This window comes from Osmia bicornis, chromosome 7 (genome assembly GCF_907164935.1).
Source record: "Osmia bicornis bicornis chromosome 7, iOsmBic2.1, whole genome shotgun sequence".
NCBI classification, from domain to species: domain Eukaryota; kingdom Metazoa; phylum Arthropoda; class Insecta; order Hymenoptera; family Megachilidae; genus Osmia; species Osmia bicornis.
This window is the reverse complement of record NC_060222.1, coordinates 5,379,289-5,394,501: the sequence shown is the minus strand read 5'-3', so window position 1 is coordinate 5,394,501 and position 15,213 is coordinate 5,379,289. Positions and strand designations below refer to the sequence as shown.

General features: G+C 37.5%; 1 protein-coding gene and 1 long non-coding RNA gene across 3 annotated transcripts in view; one reads left to right on the top strand and one right to left on the bottom strand.

The window, feature by feature from the left end:
* LOC114875391 overlaps positions 1–15,213 on the bottom strand; it is a 45,468-nt gene that overhangs the window by 9,750 nt on the left and 20,505 nt on the right. The window contains exon 3 of the long non-coding RNA XR_006829579.1: positions 18–137. This is a non-coding gene — a long non-coding RNA (uncharacterized LOC114875391). The remainder of the gene's footprint in view (positions 1–17; positions 138–15,213) is intronic.
* On the top strand, positions 3,565–14,774 carry LOC114875397 (homeobox protein Nkx-2.8-like). 2 transcript variants are annotated; one of them, XM_046286613.1, is made up of 5 exons: positions 3,924–3,992; positions 9,142–9,946; positions 11,629–11,726; positions 11,815–12,018; positions 13,215–14,774. In XM_046286613.1, the coding sequence occupies exons 2-5, from the start codon at positions 9,849–9,851 to the stop codon at positions 13,718–13,720; spliced, it is 906 nt and encodes a 301-aa protein (XP_046142569.1). In that variant the 5' UTR covers positions 3,924–3,992; positions 9,142–9,848; the 3' UTR covers positions 13,721–14,774. The 2 variants fall into 2 exon arrangements, with proteins under 2 accessions (XP_029041455.2, XP_046142569.1); XM_029185622.2 differs by lacking the exon at positions 9,142–9,946 and having other exon boundaries at positions 3,565–3,992.

Below are 15,213 nucleotides of genomic sequence, written 5' to 3'. Positions count from 1 at the left end.
GAAATTGTTTTTCTTACCTTGATCGATCCTCGATAAACATTTCGACTGATAAAACGACGACCTCAAAAAGATAGAGAGAGCAGAATTTCGGGGAAGAACTACTCAAAGCCACAATGTGGTGTCATCTAGATCAGCACCTAGAAAAAAAAAAAGAAAAATTAGTGAATGCAATAATTGATAATAGTTACGCGATCCGTGGAACAAACGGAACGATTCTAGACGTTATTGTGCAATAATAATAATAATAATAAAAAAAGGAACGTGATCTATTGAGCGTGGTGTAAAGTTCCACGACGATTCTCATTCTGCTCAAAGTACAAAATGGGGCTCGTTATCTCAGTATGATAATTCCTGTGGCTATCGTTGTTGTTGCAAATTTATTTTTCCTTTTTTCCTACCAAGAATTACTAAGAACACGATATTCCAAAAATAACATTTTTTTTTTTTTGAAGTTAATCCGACGGTTTAATTTTGATTGATTTAATCATGACTTAATTTCATCAAATCTTTGTTTTCTGTTTATCCAATTTTATGAATAATTTTAATCGTTCATCTTCATTTTTAGGCAATGAATTGTTATTCTGATCCTCTTCAATGTTTTATTATGATTTTTATGCAAATTAAGTAGCTACTTTCAGTCTGAGGAACATTGAACCAACGTGAATATAAATTGTTATACATTGTTCATAATTTTAACAATACAGATACGTTCTGTCTCGCAAAAATAAAGTATCTCTTATCAAGAGTCACGATAAGTAGAGATTACAGGCCATATGTCGTACATGTGCTCGATCGACAGATAACTGAGTTACACTGTCCTAGAAAATGATCGAAAGAAAGCTTCGTCTATCGTTATTATTTGTGGGTCAACGAGAACTCCAATAGATTTTTGTTTGGGGATCAGCTAAGTTATCCTAATTATTCTTAAACACTAGAACTACCAAAGGGGTAAAAATGACCAGTTTTCATTTTCTTATTTTAAATTATAAATTTTATCGAGTTATCGAGCTAAAAAATGAATGTATATATTAAATTATGTTTCATCTTTTATCTATTTCGTAATCTAACTTAACTTAAGTTAGATTATTAACTTTAAGATTATTTATTTAAGTTAGTATACTTAGAGTTAGATTATTTTAACTTAAAAATAAATATACATCAAAGGTCGATAGTTTTAGTGAAATATAATTCTAATATAATTCTGCTGAATAATTTCTAATATTGATTTTTAATTAGTAAGCCATTTTTTATGTGGGTGGAGGGGTGAGCCACTGAAAATTTTCAGGGGTGACTCAGACTCATCTTGCATCCTCCTTATTCAATGATTAAATTAGAAATCAATTCCTTTTTTTTTTGACAATAAATGGTACTTAATGTCGAATTAAACTTGAGTTAGATTTACTATAATAAATGATATAAATAAAATAGTGTTCCAATGGGTTACGACTATTTATTGAAATCGATGACCGATTATCCAGATCATTGCATGCATAAGTGTTGATACCGAAGGAAAGGTTTCGTTTTATCAGTCTGCACTCACGACAGACTCTGTTCGGTAGCACTTGTCGGTTAAGCCTTGATACTTCACCTCGAGGGTCTCTTGTCATTAACAAATTGTAAGGTAGAAATGACCTATCGAGTAGCAACAATTTATTAGAATCGGTTATCTGTCGATTTTCCATCTAAGCCACATCCTTGACATTTAAAGCAGACATCGTCTGGAGGATAATATTCAATGATTTACATTAGCGTTGAGTAACGATGGAAATGTCACAATTTTCTGTTAATTCATAATCGAATAATCAATTCCTTCTTTTTTGACAATAAATGGTACTTAATTAATTAAAATTAGTACGTAATTAAAATTGAGTTAGATTTTGTTGATTTTGTTAGATTAGATTTCAGTTAGAATTAACTTCTCTTGATTAACCCATTCGAGTAACGATGGAAATGTCACAATTTACTGTTAATTCATAATCGAATAATCAATTCCTTCTTTTTTGACAATAAATGGTACTTAATTAATTAAAATTAGTACGTAATTAAAATTGAGTTAGATTTTGTTGATTTTGTTAGATTAGATTTGAGTTAGAATTAACTTCTCTTGATTAACCCATTCGAGACGACGATTTTCTTCGAACACGGTCCCCAGGAGCTTGAGAATTTTTCTGTAAGACTGAACTATTATTACGCGTCGTCAGATAATTTTTAGATTTTTTGGTACACAGTAAAACCAATGCCAAATTTTCTTTTCCTGTACTTTACAGATTTCATTAGTTCCAGAAAAATCTTATTTCGACGACTAGTTTATTCAGAATAACTGATAATTGCGCATTACTGTTATTGCACACACGGTGTGCAGGCTGTCTTATAGCCTCGGAAATCCATTGCACACACGGTGTGCAATCGGTTCTCGAATGGGTTAAAAAATGAGTCAGTTAAGTTTGCATTTGAAACGTCTAGACAATGGTTAAATCAGATCTGGATGAAGTTGAACGAAGATAATGATCTAGTTTAAGCATTGGTAGACTCGGATGGATCTTAGTTAAGTCTGACGAGAGATACGAGTTAGTCATAGGATTAACAGGATTGAGCTACTTATTTTGCGAAGGTAATTAGATCTATGCTCGAGTGGTTTGATTCTAACTTGACAAAGATTATTACTACTATCAGTAACTTAATTACTTAATTGTCCTACATCGAGTAGCATAAAATCATTACCGGTAATGATACTAGAAAATTGTTATCAAAGTACTAACAGCACTACCAATAATGATTTATCTCAGGTATTTACAATAGTATCGTGTTTCTTATTTAATCAGCCTATATTAAATAACATAAAATTAACAAGGGTTATAATAATCTATCAGAATCTGAACGTGTCAACCGCAGCATAGAAACAGTAAGACAGAAAATTATCATTGGTCCGAGATATCAATAAATCGTCACACCTGAAAGATAGGGCAATCAATTACTTCCTCGTAGCTCCACGATTTTTCTATTACTCCTCGACTTTTCCATCGATCGCTCAACTTATCGATCAATTTATCATTGTTATATTATTGCAAAATTATCTTCGGTTTCAAGTATATACATAAGCGATCATCAATTAAAATTTTATTTTTGAAAAATCAATGAAATCAATTAGAAAAGTATCGATTACTTACTCAATAAAATGTAATCTCTTTTTATCGATCTTTCATAAATAATATTGACATTTTCATGTATTAAAATATTTTATAATTCTAAGATTCATGATTTTTCTACCCGCTGTTAATTTTTTAAAAATTTCTTTTTAATGTAATAAAATTTGCCAATGGTACAAGGATTAAATAAAAATCATCCTGCAAACAAATTACTAAAGTTTCTGGGAAAGCATTGTCTCAAAATTGTTCCCATATCAAAGATATCATTTGGTACTCTGACGTTACAGTAGTCAAACTAATCTATAAAGGGTGTTATCGAACAGATAACGTTGCTCGGAGCTCCTATCTGGTAGCCATATTTTCGATACAATATATAGGTGATCGATATATATATCCAGGTATAATTCTCAGTAAGTAAGAACACCTATCGCGGATTGGACGAGGTGAAAATCATTTACGAGTGCCATTTCTGTGTTCTTCTACCAAAACATCTAGTGGATTGAAAGACATGCAAGAGTGCCTCGTTTCGTATCAAAATAATAAATCCATGCATCGTTGGAAAAGTTGAAAAGAAAGAATTTTGCAATTTTGTAACTCAAGTGAATCAAATGTGGTATCATTGAAAAATAATATCGTTTCGAATGAACTGTTCGCCAAAGATCAGTCATTTTCGAATGAGAAAGTGAACGTAGGGCTAGATTTATCTAAGTGCAAGACTATTCCCGGTGAAATTTCAAGGAATTTTCCATCAAAACGGAAAATTTGGAAAATGGCAAACGGATACGACGAATGCTACGACGCCTCCTGGCATCTGTTCCCTCCGGACTACGTCGAGGACGAGTACAGGTAAGGATTTTTCACGATAGCCGAACAGAAATTTTTGTAACAATACTGCTTTACGATTTCTCTTAAAATATTGAAAGAAAAAAATAAATAGAAAATAAAATTTTAACTCGACAAATCAATGCTGTTACACAAGATACCGATTTCTATTTCACGATAACGTCCTGAAGAAATCATTTTTCCTAACGAATCACTAATCTAGATCGAAGATTAACGGTAGGAAAGAAAACTATCGGAAAGAAATGGCACGATAGGAAAACATGCTTATCTGAAATGTCTTCTGTTACCAAGAAAGTTCCATAAGAAGATGTTGCACAACGGAGAAAATCCTTTGGTATTAAAATCAGATGGCAAGGTGGCGATAATAGCCGAGGGGTCGATTAGCATATCTGATTAAGGAGATAGCACCGGAAACCGGAAGTGAACGTTTAAGAGCAGTCACGCATATCGGTTTTGCCGAATCCTTCGGCATAGAGTGGTACGCCTTGTTACACGGCCGGACACGCGAGAACTGAAAGGGCCCAAGTGCCAACACCTGTTGGTTTCCACCATAAATTTCGGATTAATCGTAACGCGAGATCCCCGTATTTCTACCTGCGAACTCGAACTCCTCGATTTTCAAATCGCTTTGAAATCATCAATATTCTAAGAAATTTTTTCATTTTTCTATTTGCTTCAAATATGAAGAATTGAAAAATTACCATTATTCCTCTCTTCGATTAAAATCGTACGGAATTGTTATGATTCTATTCTAGATAAAAATGAACATTAGATGCGATCGACTTGCGACCTACATTCGCCTGATTGCCATTGTTCAATGCAGATCGATGATACGTCCATTTATTTCTTTTTGCATTAGTGTCCATAGTGTCTCTTGCGATTGATGATTAGATACCGTCGTTTGCGAATTGATAAAATAATTTCGAAAGACCATGAAAAATCGCTGCAACCTTTTCGAAATCTCTTCGGCCCGTCGGTTCGAAGGATAAAGAAAAAAACGAGTGAAATATAAGATGGCGATGGAAAATGGAGTTCTACGTTCATTCATGGTCCACCGACAATGGAACAGCGGATCTCGGAGTCATGAATGAACGTAGTACGTTCTCGTAGTAGACGCCTCGACGGGTGGCCATTTCGAAGAAGACTTCTTTCAGAGGAGCTCTTTCTTTCGACAAGGCCTCTTCTTCAAAGTCGTGGAAGCCACGGGGCCAAACGTGACCCAAACTCGGCACGGCTCGTTAAGGACCAGCCACCAGGCATCGTTTAAGAAACGTTTAAGAAGTTATACTCGGTATACAGGGGGAGTTCCATTCACTATTTTCCATTATTCAAAAATGTTAAGGTCGAGAAAAAAGGACAAAAGTAGTTTTCTCAATTTTCATTCAGGCTACCATTTCATTTTATACATATATTAAATTAAAAATTTTTCAATATTAATAAATGGCACTTACGGCAGCCACTCGAGGGAAGCACTCGAAGGTTTTCGAGTTTAATGGTACTCGAGCTGGTTGAACATTGAAATTCTATCGAAAAGGAGAAAAAGAACGGTGGAACGAGGGAGGAGGTAGAAAATTTTCGAGGAAATCTTGCAGAGGCACGTACAGGCAATAAATAAGGACTATGGCACAGGAGCCTCAGGTGTTTGACCGACAGGTACCTATATTGTGATGTTAATAGAGGGATAGGAGGAAATATTCTGGTAAATGGATGAAGCTCCATTCAGCTTGGCACGTTTCATCCTCGACACCTGAATCTTTCTCAGGTGGTATCAAGTGGCCATTCGAGACGAGTACGAGAAGTGCAAGTGTGACCATAAACTCGCGAGACGTTCTCGAGTACCATTCGATGACTTTCGAGTGACACTTCTGATTCTTATTTTTCTTGCACCTTCATAGGATAAGATAATCGAGAATGCCAAATAGAAGAGTCTAAAATGAAATTTGAATTTGTAGTTTCACCTTTACAACCCCTCTATTTCTCATCGAACCAACGTTGCCACCAGTCGGGTCATAAAATTTTCGTCCGAAGGGAAAACATGGTCGTCAGCCAACGACAGCTACGATTTATAACACATTGTTGCGGTACAGAGGGTTTTATTGCCACTAGTGTTGGGTCTAATTGCTTTACCAGGTGGCCAGGTAAAGGACGTACCTCGCCACTTGCAGCTTCGAAAATAATCTCGAGTCGACGTTGTACGATGCGCTCGATTGAAACAGATCCGATTAGTTGTTGAAGAGAAACGAGTTTCTTCAAACAGTGGATTAACTCGACCACAGGGACGGTTTAAATCGTGGCTCGAGTTAATCATTGTCTTGAATGCTGGTACCAGATTAGGGGGGGCTTAAAATTCCAAAAATCCCTCCTTTATGATTTTCTTATACCTGGGTATGAAGGATAGTGATAATAAAATTATCAGCAAACTAAAGTATAAATTGGAACAATTCATTTTGAGTTACTGAAAATTTTATTAAATGCAACCCTTCGAGAAATCAGGTGCGAAGGCACAAACAAAAATATAAATATAAAGCAATTCATTTTGAGTTACTGAAAATTTTATTAAATGCAACCCTTCGAGAAATCAGGTGCGAAGGAATCTTCAGGTAACCCTCGATCATCGAAGGATGGTGATAATAAAATTTTCAGCAAACAAAAATATAAATTGAAGCAAGAAAATTTGATGAAATGCAACCCATCGAGAAATCAAATTCGATGGAATTTTCAAATAATTCTCAATCATCAAAGTGTGGTGATAATAAAATTGTCAGTAAACAAAAATATAAATTGAAGCAAGAAAATTTTATCAAATGCAACCCTTCGAGAAATCAAGTTCTAAGGAATTTTCAAATAATTTTCAATCATTAAAGGGTGGTGATAATAAAATTGTCAGTAAACAAAAATATAAATTGAAGCAAGAAAATTTTATCAAATGCAACCCATCGAAAAATCAAATTCGAAGAAGTTTTCAAATAATTCTCAATCATCAAAGGGTGGTGATAATAAAATTGTCAGTAAACAAAAATATAAATTGAAGCAAGAAAATTTGATGAAATGCAACCCTTCGAGAAATCAAGTTCTAAGGAATTTTTAGATAATGCTTAATCTTTGAAGGGTGGTGATAATAAAATTGTCAGTAAACAAAAATATAAATTGAAGCAAGAAAATTTGATGAAATGCAACCCATCGAGAAATCAAGTTCGAAGGAATTTTCAGATAACGCTTCGATCATCGAAGGGTGGTAATAATTCCTGGCACGATTCGAACCCATCGACCAATGGTCGGTAAAACAATGAAACGCAGACAAATTGGGTTGCGTGCTCGAAACAAGTTGGCACAGCTATCGCCAAACAGTCGTGGGATCCGAGCAAATGTTGCTCGATTGCCGTATCTTTCCCCTTTTTGTTGCTCGCTGACGCTTACAAGTCTGCCGAGAAGAGAGTGGGAAGAAATAAGGGCGCTTGTCGTTGGAAAAATCACGAGAGCGTCTCGTTGAATTCGATTCTAACCGAGTTAATACGATGCACCATGGAAATGGAAGTGTTTCGTGCTACTTCCGTTAAAGAACTCTACATGATGACCGTCGTGCGTGATTTTATAAGATTCACTGATCTTTTTTGTTTCTAAGTAGCGTTTAAAGGACATTTGTCGTTTCTTTTGAACGAAAATGGAATATTATCAGAAAAAATTTATATCTATTTGTAGGGGGTGGTTTTGTTAAAAATAAATCTCCACAATTTTCTAAAAAATTTCCAGTAATCCAGTGACTGAAATTTGTCTCCGATGATAAATTCAAAGGTGAAAAAAAAAAATTAGCAAGGTCAGCACCGCCCTTCTGTACTTTTTGACTTTTTCCTCGAGCAAGCACCCACACGACCCAACAAAAGGGAGCCTGAATGGACCGGAAACCCGCTTCATCCTCGCCCTTGTCCCTTACCTGTTCTCACTCTGAATCACGATTTTCGAACCGTCCATACAAATACAATTTCCCTCAGGAAATTCTCGTATCTCTAGTACTTTCCTATTTTATATTATATTTATATTCATGCGGGTCATTTTGGTACAACCTGCAGGTCCATTATCCTGCTGAAGCTCACCTGAATTTAATATCCTTTGAATATGACCCGATTTGTACAAACTTTCGAAATTTCAATTTTATGGACAATTTTTTTGTGCTGGTAAACGACCCGTATAAGAGTAAAGAAATAGAAGAAATGGAAAATATTAAAAAGAAGGAATTTCTGAATTTCTATTCGAAGCAGAAATAATAATAATAATAACGAAAGGCATAAATGGTCGGGGGTTAACAGTGAACGGTGTTAAATCGTTGAACGATCGTGACTACGCCCGAGGACGCTTCTAACCCAGTTTCAAGCATCGATAGAAGGGTGAAAGTGAGAAAGAGAAAGATAAAAGGTATGTAAGATTGACAAGAAGAGAAGTAGAGGAGAGAAAAAAAAAATCGAAATGACACGGTAAAAGCACCGCTAATGCCCTTTCACATTAACACTCCACGTAAAGTATGCTCTCGGTGTAAAAAGGTCTGATCGATCGAGCGATCCGATTGGTCGGTTCCCAGGGAGGGTTGAAATCAACCCCCGACGCGTCTCTCCACGATGATTCTCGACGTAGTAGCCTCGGATTGGCCGAAGGCAAGCTCCACCCCTTTGGAAACTTACCCCCCGATTTCAACCACCGTCCGATCCTACGATTCACCAGCGTTCCTCGAGCCCTTTCGCATTTTCAATAAATTCTTATTCGAACTTCCGCTACGTTGCACTCACCGTCTTCAAAGTAGATTGCTGTTTTTCATTCGCGAACAAAGAATCTCCTTCGATTCGAGTGTTCTTTTCTTTTTTTCAATGATTTGAAATATTTTAAAGGGGTTGAAACAGTTATTTCAATAGGATCGAGTTAAGTTTCAGGTGAATTTATTTTGCACTCCCCTTCTCACTTGTAATTTACTGTTTAATATATAGAAGGGTTGTTCTGTTTGCATGAATATAAGTACCTGACACCAGACTTAATCCTTCTCAATTCAGATCTTCGAGCACGAATAATAGACTCACTCAATATCAGAATTGCAAGGGTGTAGTATACACGAAAAACTTGATGGAAAATCCTCTGATTTAAAATAAAAATATCTCATTTGTCCAAGCACTCGAAGACTCGACGATCCACTCGAAAGAAAAAGGAAATTTAACCATCCCCTCCAAGCGCGTTCGCTGTCCGAATGACGATCACCCTTTCGAGATGGATGATTCTTTGGAAAACGTACCGTAGGAAGTAAAGATCGACCAGGTCGGTTGGTCGTGGTTGATGCAGTGGAGGAGGGGTGGTGGACCGTCTCGAGCGAGGGGTGAACCCGGAATCTCCGCCCCTGCGAAGATCCGCCCTCGGCTTCGAGGGTGCTTGACGAGCGAAACTGCTCGGAGGTAGGGAACACTAGCCGTCAAGTGCTCGTCGAGGACACTCAAAAACTACAAGGAGAGCTCTTCACCGGGAGAATAAGGAGAGCCCGACTCCTTCTGCGATCATTAACCAAATATTTCTTCGATGTTACCATCGTTCTGATATTATTTGAATAAGAGTGATTCTCGTTGAAAAAGAGTGATATTCGTGAGTGCCTGGATCGCAGGATGACGATCGTGAACGGGAGGTTCAGGTGTACGGGTGAACGTTGAAGGGAAGACCGGAAGTGACTAGTGACAGAGACTGGACAAATAGTGGACGAAGTGATAGGAGGAGTAGAAGGTACGAGAGAAGAGAATTTTTGAAATTAGAAAAAAAAAAGATAAAGAGAAGCCACGAGGACGTGGTAAATATGTACTGACGCCGCATAAACAGCTCGAAATCGTAGCAAAAATGGCGGACAAGAATAAGATTCTACCCTGGCCGCTGCTATCGTATCCAACCAGTCTTTTGAATCACGTCTGGTACAGCCAGCTCGCTTTCAATAATAGGTAAACGAACCCAACGCATCAAGCCCGAATACCACGTGTACCAAAGCTTCTTCCCTTTTTGTTTCACGCAATTATCAAAGCATGCTGTTTTTATTTCTATCAGTTCTGATTTATCATTTCCAGAAGATTTCGAAGAATAGGGTGGAAAAGTGTACCGATGATAAACCGGGGAACGAGAGGAGAAAAGTTGCCTGGGTGTCGATCGATAATTTTATCGATATTGTTGTCTGGTAATCGAGCGTAGATCTTGATGGCCCTCGAATTCTTGCACGTGGCATCGGCGAGATGTATCGGGGCTTATCGAAACGAGCATCCGTTCGATTATCGGTATCCTTGAGTGAAATCAAGAACAATCGTTGCCTCGTCGATTGAACTTTGCATGATGATCGTAGGAATATTTAATTAAATATTGAAATCGCTCAGTGATTTCAACGCTTAATTACTTAATGAATTACTTCACTTTTGTTAAAATCTTTTAACGTTCCTCTTTTCTTTATTCTTTGTCCAAAGATTTAGCGAGTAGCTCTGTTAACGAAGTTCAATTTAATGAAAAGTTAGGAAGAAGATACACGGTGAAGTTTCTTCATTAGACTTCCTCATGAGGGAAATAATTTTCTTACATCGCTTTAACTTTTCCAGTTTCTTCTAGAAAACTTTGGGTTAAGCTTGAAATCCTTGTAATATTGGATTAAATTAGTAATATTGGAAAATTAAGAGGTTTAATTTTCCTGGTTGACTTTAATTTTCATTGAAAAATTTTGAAATTAAGAAGTTTTAGTTTTCCTGGCTGGCTTTAATTTTCATTGAAAAATTTTGAAATTATTAATATTGGAAAATTAAGAAGTTTTAATTCTCCTAGCTGGCTTTAATTTTCATTGAAAAATTTTAAAATTAAGAAGTTTTAGTTTTCCTAGCTGGCTTTAATTTCCATTGGAAAATTTTTAAATTAGTAATATTACAAAATTAAGAAGTTTTAATTTTCCTAGCTGGCTTTAATTTTCATTGAAAAATTTTTAAATTAGTAATATTAGAAAATTAAGAGGTTTAATTTTCCGAACTGGCTTTAATTTTCATTGAAAAATTTTTAAATTAGCAATATTGGAAAATTAAGAAGTTTTAATTTTCCTAGCTGGCTTTAATTTTCATTGAAAAATTTTTAAATTAGTAATATTGGAAAATTAAGAAGCTTTAATTATCCACGAAAAATTTTCCTTGAATTTAATTTTCATTGAAAAATTCTTAAGTCAGGAAATGGAAAAAGTATTTTACCATTTGGTTATGGTGTTTTTATCGACAAACAGGAACGTGCCGTGATAATGGGTCGTTTGGCTTAAACCGAAAGGGCAAAAGTTTGCTTCTGTGCCGGGGACAGGTTGTTTGGCATGAAAACTGCAGGTATCCGCGAGCGGTGTGTCTTTTGACGAGAAAGACGCGTCTAATCGGCTCTTAAGTGTCCCGCTGGCTTCTTGACGCTCGTCGTTTCCAAGCCGACGGGCAACTTTGAAAATTGGATTGATTCGAAAACCGACCTTTGTGCCGACTTTTCGACTCGCGAAACCCTTTCGTTCAAACCCAAAATTAGACATCTTTCCTTTTATTTAAAAAAGTAGTCCACCTCGACTGGAGAATCCTCCATAGTATCATTAATTTTATAATTTCTCGTCGACATTTTTCTGTTACAGAATACTGGAGAGCATCAAGATGCCTAGGACAAGTTTCCACATCCATGACATCCTGCAGTTGGACTCCAAACCGTCTCAGGAAGAGACAGAAGTCCAAGGTAAAAGAATAAACCCACCATCGTTTCCACGGTGGTTGAAATGAATTTTATGTTACAATTAATTTCAATGAAAAATTTCTTTAACCAGGCAGCACGACGGTTTTACCGACAACGAACGACGTACCGTCGGCGTACCAACAATTTTTCGAGCACACGACGGCTATGTTGCAACCCGCGATATACGCGAATTTAAACAGGGGTACGTTACCCCCTCCGCCACCTGGATTATTAGGCTGGCCCACCGGTCCGACCTTACCCACCACCCTACCTCAACCCTTGGAGGAAGTAAATGGTAAGTGATAAAACATATCGCGTGGGTCGTCTTTGTACTTCCAAAAATTTCACAAGAAGCAACCATCTTTTTTTCCGAGGGGGCAGAGGGGTAGAAAATTTCTTCTCGATCCGTTGATAAAGGGTCCCACCTCGAAACCCTTATTTATTTAACACCCTACAATTGGCCCGCGTCGGCTAAGCAGGATCTAATGGTCCTATAAAAGGTCCTTGTGGGTCCTGTGTGCCGATTGGTTCGAACAGAGGAACAGATGTCCCTTCGAGGACAGATGTATGTTGCTCTGGATGAATCGAAATTGTCACGCCCAAAAAATCCTCGGCTAGCCTATCCGATCTCTTTATCTTTCCTCTTTCTCTATCCGTGTTTCTTTTCGACCATTGAAATATGTCACCTTTTTTTAAGGGGGTACACTGGGTGCAGGTAGAGAATCCTTTCCAATTTTCAATGTTTTATTATCCCGATGATAGTTTTATAAAATCAATTAGCGTTTCTCAAACAAGGATCCGAATTAATCGTCGAACGGTATCTTTCGGAGGACGCTAACGTAGCCATTGCGAGTGGCTAATTGAAATCACGACGAGACTGCGACTATAGCCTAATCTCCCGTGAAAATGATACAGTCGATCCCATGGGGTGCAGTAGGGTATCAAGCAGGGCTGTATATTGCTTCACACCCTCCCCAACCAGGCTTAGGGATCGTTCACAAAGCGTATTGTACGCCGACCAAAGACAGGGGGATTCGTCGTTGTACATTAAATTAGCGTGTCTCTCGGCCACCGTGGTATTTGCCACTTTACCGTAGCTCTAATCAAAATATTGTTGCATCAAATCCCGTATACACGCTACAGGATTCCGGTATATTTTTTGAAAACTTTCTTCTTCGATTCGTCTGACTTAGAAAATCAATACGAGCTTCCATCTGCCTGCAATCATCGTTAAAACCCAGCTGCAGCTCTGGTCATTTATCGGATGACCTGGTTAGTTTTCTAAACCCTCATCGATTTTCGTGCCTTAATTAAAGTTCGAACGCGATCATCCTTCCCCTGGTGTTTAAATTCAAATTTCAGTGGTTCTTAATTTAATTAAAAACCCTTGCGATGCATCGAAGTGCACTTACGTGCAATTGCAATGATTCTTGATTTAATTACAGACCACCGTCGTCCCTCGAAATAACCCAGCCAATTTCACCATTGCAGTGCTGCAGCAGCCGGACTCGACCAGCCCGACCATCTCGGACCTATCGTTCCCACCGAAACAGGAGACCAACCACGACTGCAAGGAGGAGGAATCGGCCGATTTCGAGGACGAGCAACAGACGAACGAGACTCAACCCCACGAGACCGAGCACAAGAAGAGGAAGAGACGTGTGCTGTTCTCCAAGGCGCAAACCTTCGAGCTGGAGAGACGTTTCCGTCAACAGAGATACCTGAGCGCACCGGAGAGAGAACACCTGGCGTCGATCATTCGACTGACGCCCACCCAGGTGAAAATCTGGTTCCAGAATCACAGGTACAAGACGAAGAGAGCCGCTACCGAGAGGGTAGAAGCTGGGGCGAGCGGATGCTCGCCGAGAAGAGTCGCTGTACCGTTGCTGATCAAGGATGGAAAACCGTGCCAGTCGAAGTTGATGGAACCCGCCGGTTATCCCAGCGCCGGACAAGTACCCATGCCACCGTACATGCAGAAACCGTATTGGTGGTAAACATGGGTGCAATGGGTGAAATTTCCTCGAGGATCGTGACGATTTTGTGACGTAAATCATTCCGGGAAGCTTGTGAACTTCGACGAGGGTGTTGGGTTTTGTGATATTTGTGAAATATTGCCGATGATGATACCGATGGATTTGTGAACCAGTGTCATCGATACGGATCAGATGATTTTGAATGAAAACTAGAAAATTCGTGATTAATCCTCGTTATAAAAATCAATAATTCCTAATTGATTCATAATAAGAGTGTTAAGAATCAAACGTATTATTAGCATAGATGTCCCTATGGTGAAGATAGATTCTTGAAGAATGTTAAAAACAAGTAATCGTTTGTGAAAAATGATCACGTTGTTGTTTAGGGTAACGAAATATACTGCCAGTCGATGACCAACGACCATCTAGATGCGTTTTAATCAACGAGGAACAACGTGAATGTAATTCGATGAACTTTTGTGAAAAGAAAGTATCATCAGAGTGAAATGATTAATTACACGTTGTATCTCTAATTTAACGTGGACACTTTTAGGGTTGAAACCAAAGATAGCGATCTGTGTTGAATTCGATCAACATATTCCATTTACAAATAAACGAAATATTTCTGTGAATATTATGGAAGATTAAAGATTTTATTCCTTTCGATGAATCTTGCTAATATCAGAAGTGTGTATATATCAAATATTCTTCATTTTCTCATTGTAATAAGGATAAATAGATTCTCTCTCTTCTTTTCCTTCTTTTACAACTCAAATCTTCTGACTATTCATTGTAAAAATTCTAGTGTTTTTTGCATATTATTGCACTTCGATGATCCATCAGTGTTTGAACAGATTAGATAATTGATCCATCGAATGGAGAAAACAAGCAAACGCAATGTGATTGTATAGAAAATAGTGAAATGTGTGAACAGTCTGTTAAGAGATCCCAGTTTATCGCCTTTAATTAGGTAGAATGTAATTATATTGATAGGTTGTATATATGTAAATTGTGTATAATACATAGTAGTCTAATATATCAGATAGATATTTAATAAAATCGAATCTTAAACGAACGATGCCTCGATTCTTTTACCCTAATATATTAATTTATTCATTATTCTTTCTCAATGTAAACGTAGAAATATCATTCGTTACGATTAAACAATACACTCGAGACGTCCTCGTCCCGTTTCCACCCTTCCTTTCTTTTTACTTCTCTTCTCGACCGTTCCATAACGCTTCCCTTTTTCAGGACACGCCGGAAGCCAGTGTAGCTTGAGTGACAAGCTTCCGGTTTCCGTTTCCGAGCAGCCATCTTGTTACCGGTTTAGATTTCCTGAGGGCGTCCTATCAAGCTTCGATGGGGAACACATTTCGACTTCTGTCAAAAACTTTTCGTTTCAATAATCGGTATCGTCGTCGTTGTAGAATATTTCAATATTAATAAATTTTAAGCACTTTTTAAAATACCTACATACTTATGTAACGTGTAGAAAATGCGAGTAGATAAAG